At 34.6% G+C, this 4334-nt stretch overlaps 1 protein-coding gene across 1 annotated transcript; it reads left to right on the top strand.

The window, feature by feature from the left end:
* The first annotated feature begins 2113 nt into the window (after nt 1–2113).
* LOC143577547 (homeobox-leucine zipper protein ATHB-23-like) lies at nt 2114–3996 on the top strand. The gene is made up of 3 exons (XM_077061352.1): nt 2114–2347; nt 2700–3088; nt 3437–3996. Exons 1-3 carry the CDS (start codon nt 2275–2277, stop codon nt 3806–3808), a joined length of 834 nt encoding a protein of 277 aa, XP_076917467.1. The 5' UTR covers nt 2114–2274; the 3' UTR covers nt 3809–3996.
* Nucleotides 3997–4334: the final 338 nt, after the last annotated feature.

Genomic DNA, 4334 nt, shown 5'->3' with positions numbered 1-4334 from the left:
ATATATGGGCAAGTACAAGTGGTTAATATATATAGGTGTATGTAATTAGCTAGGTATCATGTAATTCTAGTTGAATTTTGGATTAGTAAAGGTATCTAATTGTTTCGTTTTCTTATAGTTTGATCTCTTAAAATGATTACCGATATAGTATTTAAAACAAGTATAAAAAGTTATTCACTAGCTATGTGTTATAAGAAGTCGGGCTACGTGAAAGGTACATCGTGTGCCAAGCGTCACTTTGGCAAAGAAGGTTGTCACATTTCATATTAAAAAGCAAGTGTCATGGTGGGGGTACTGTTAGAGGTGCACAAAAAACCCGTACCCGGAACCGGACCTGAAAAAATACCCGGAACCGGTTTTTTTATACCCGGGTATTCTATACCCGAAACCAGAACCGACCCTACCCGTAGGGTATGGATAGGGTATGCATTTTGAGGTCAATACCCGTACCCGGAACCGTACCCGATTTATACCCGTAAATACCCGGACCCGGTCATACCCTATACCCGATACCCGGTTATACCCGATGCCCGATACCAATTTTCTAATACCCGAAATAATACACGAGTTTTTATAGTATATTTTTATGTTTACTTCACAACTTTTATGTTTAAGTTTTTGTTAAATGCATATTATTAAGTAAATAATTTGTAATTAAGTGGATTTATGGTTTTTGTAATATAGTTTAATTCATTACAAAGCAAATTTAACTTTAAACAAACTAAAAAATGTATAAAAAAATTACAAATTCAAAACCGGGTATTAATACCCGGTTGTACCCAGTTTCAATACCCGAACCCGATCATACCCTACCCGGGTACATAGGGTTGAGTTTTTCTCCTCAATACCCTACCCGAACCCTACCCAATTTATCTCAATACCCGATCATACCCGAAACCGGTTCCATACCCGAACCCGGGTATTAGAAAAAACCCGATTTGTGCACCTCTAGGTACTGGGGTGAGGGGTGAGATAGATGATCGGTTATATATTTAATTGATAATTAAAAAAACCATTTGCATAGCCCTCACACCCGCTAGTAGCTTGGGTGTTTGGCGAACCCCTTTCACACCCAATGGTGGTGTTTCACGCCTGTCTAGCCGCACTGCCCTTGAAGCCTTCCTTTAACTCCTCATAACAGATACACGCTAATTGTGACACCATGCACCACCACACCACCCAACCCCTTTCTCAAGAATTTTTTTAAAATTCGACCCTATCAAAATGAACTTGGTTTGTCTTGATTCGAGTTTTTTTAATGTTGTGTTATAATATATCTCATTTTAATAGTTAATTTTAATAATTACCTGTTATTCACTAATGCAAAAGTGACAAAAGCTATATATAATTAAGTTTATAATTCTTAATCGACTAAAAATACAAACCACTTTGAACTTTTGGATACGACTTCAAGGATAGCAAATATCTTTAAAACCCAAAATTAACAATTGTTTGAGATTCTCAAACTTGAACTTGATCGACATAGTCAAATTTCCGTTAACTATAACAAGTTACGCGAGTCTTCCCTTATCGATCATGCTTGTTCTTTTTCTTCTGAATTTGAGCCTTCATGATCTACTAGTAACAAGTTGAACTTTAGTTAGGCATTGTTTGTTCATACACTATGATTAGGCAAACATATTTTTGGTAGTAATTGAATTATGCTGCCTATCATAAAAGCTAAAGAGAAAAAACATATAATTTTGAATTATGCTTTCTATATATGGATTTAGTCTATACACAAAAGTGCAAGTTAATTGCATGTTATATGAAGTAGAATATATATGTTATGATCATCCATGTTACAATATTGATCCTTATCAATTTTAAGGTTTTTCAACTTTTCTAAAAGATTTGTTTTTAACATTATTATTTAATTAAAAAACCTATCATATAAGATAATGACACTAGTGAACTTAACTTTTTAAATACATATTGTTATTATTATTATTGGTATAAAATATTAGCATCACATTGCAGGTGAATGTATAGAATCTGTATGGAAATTGCAATGAAATCAAATATTATTAAAATCCACCCCCACCCCACCCCACCCCACCCCACCCCACCCCACTCCCACCTCTTATCTCTTTGAGGTTTAAAAAGAGATTATTGATGTTTCTCTAGTGTCTTTGCCACCCTCATCTTTCTTTCTACATCCAAGATCCAACATCATAAGTCATATTATTATCACACACACATCTAAGAGTTATAAGTTGTTTGGCCTAACTTTACACATTAAAGAAATTAAGGGTTTCTATTTTTGCCACTCACATGTCTTTCATCACACCTGAACCCATGTTTTTTGGTTATGAAGATGATCACCACCCTCCTCAAGACCTACAAGGTATCACCTTTTTCTCTCTCTAGATTTGCATGTTGTTAAATTCTTGATCATTAATTATAATCATGATACGTACTATTGTCCCAGAAAAGTCTTTTAAACACCTAAAGGTCTTGTGTTCGAGTCGCAGTTAGTAAATTTGTCTTTCAAAAAAGAAACCATAACTAGGGTACTGTCCCAGAAAAGTCTTTTAAACACTTAAAGGTCTTGTGTTTGAGTCGCAGTACAGTAAGTTTGTCTTTCAAAAAAGAAACCATAATTAGGGTAGTTAGGATTATATAGTTTAATGGGTAGGTTGATCTTAGATTGGTTAATTAATTAATTAATTGATTACTTGTATGTATAATATACACAGGTGTTCAAACACTCTTAATGAAGAGATCCATGTCATATTCCGGGATAGAGAGGTGTGAAGACACGCGCGGTCCAGCAGCCGATGATGATATGTCGGATGACGATGGATCGCAGCTAGGAGAGAAGAAGAGAAGGCTCAATTTGGAGCAAGTGAAGGCTCTTGAAAAGAGCTTTGAATTGGGAAACAAGCTCGAACCCGATAGGAAAACTCAGCTGGCTCGAGCTCTTGGGCTGCAGCCAAGGCAAGTGGCCATATGGTTCCAGAACCGTAGGGCGCGATGGAAGACTAAACAATTGGAGAAAGATTATGATGTGTTGAAGAGACAATATGAGTCTGTTAAGGCTGATAATGATGCTCTCAAAACCCTAAATAAGAAACTTCATGCAGAGGTATAATATTAAATATTAATTATTCTTGCAATTAAGTTACCTTAATTTGGTAATTTTCTTTCCATTTTTAGTGTCAAACATCAAAAATTTTATCACATTGGTAAATCTTGAAAAGTTGAAAACTACCATTTCAAGATTTTTACAAATTTTTTAGAATTTCTTTAAAAGATCAAATCTTTAAGATATTCGATTTTATAACAATGCGAACCTGTGTTACCGACTAGCAATTTATACAGGACAGGTTGCTTTTAAATGATAGAAAACCAGTGAAAGCAAAGTAAAATCAGATAACGGTTGATTTGGATCAAATATACCATAAAGTTAACAACATTCCATTTTTCTTTTCAGTTATTGGCTATAAAAGGCGTAGAAGCAAATGGGATTAGACCCATAAATCTTAACAAAGAAACCGAAGGATCATGGAGTAATGGAAGCGAAAACAGTTGCGATCTCAACACGGTAACAGGCACTGTGACACCATCAGAAGAGAGTCCAATATTTTACACCCAAATTTCAAGCAACATTTACCCTAGCATGTCATCTATAGGTCCAAATTCGGGTCTAACACAACTTCTACAAAACCCTTCAACCACCTATCTCCTCAGCCCGCGATTAAACCAAACCGTCGGTAGCGAAGAATTTTGCAACATGTTTAATGGTATCGAAGATCAACCTTCTTACTGGCCATGGCCGGAGCAGCATACTCAACATCTTCACTAAATGTTCTGTTTTTTCTCACAAAAGTCGTTTTTACGCTTCAAATTTGATACAAGCAAGCACCCATTTTGCAATGTAATTGGTGTATAGAATTGAATTATATGCATTTTGTTTGAATTATTAAGATATGGAAATGAAATTTGAAATACACATGGATTTTTAGTGTAGTTTGAATTGTTGCAATTTATCATGGTAGCGTATAAAATTATTTTATCTGAACGAATTCATGTGACGTGTTTAATTGTTAATCATATATTCCAATTTAGTATATCTAATTATGTATAGAAAAATCAATGTACAGCAAACAAAGGCACAAAAGTTGCAAAAAGTCAGATTGTCTAGTTTTTTGGGATTATTGAATTTTGCATGTTGTAATGGCCATGCCATTTTTTTTAACTAAAAATCTTCAGTCACCTACCAGCATTTGATTCAACAGTATCTGAGCTTAAAATTACCATCTTCACTATTTTTTTACAATGTTTACACATAATTAAAAAAAACCGACTTTAACTGAACTGAAAACCGAAAA

This window comes from Bidens hawaiensis, unplaced genomic scaffold, assembly GCF_021521415.1.
Source record: "Bidens hawaiensis isolate Kalapana, Puna unplaced genomic scaffold, B.hawaiensis_p1.1 tig00028733_1, whole genome shotgun sequence".
Classification (NCBI taxonomy): domain Eukaryota; kingdom Viridiplantae; phylum Streptophyta; class Magnoliopsida; order Asterales; family Asteraceae; genus Bidens; species Bidens hawaiensis.
The sequence above is the reverse complement of the archived record's forward strand: the minus strand, read 5'-3'. Positions and strand labels throughout refer to the sequence as shown.

Excerpts from the sequence above, each read along its gene's own strand:
- LOC143577547 (XM_077061352.1), top strand. The coding sequence starts at position 2,275 with ATGTCTTTCATCACACCTGAACCCATGTTTTTTGGTTATGAAGATGAT. Across the intron at positions 2,348-2,699 it reads CCCTCCTCAAGACCTACAAG|GTGTTCAAACACTCTTAATG; the intron begins GTATCACCTTTT and ends TAATATACACAG. Across the intron at positions 3,089-3,436 it reads ATAAGAAACTTCATGCAGAG|TTATTGGCTATAAAAGGCGT; the intron begins GTATAATATTAA and ends TTTTCTTTTCAG.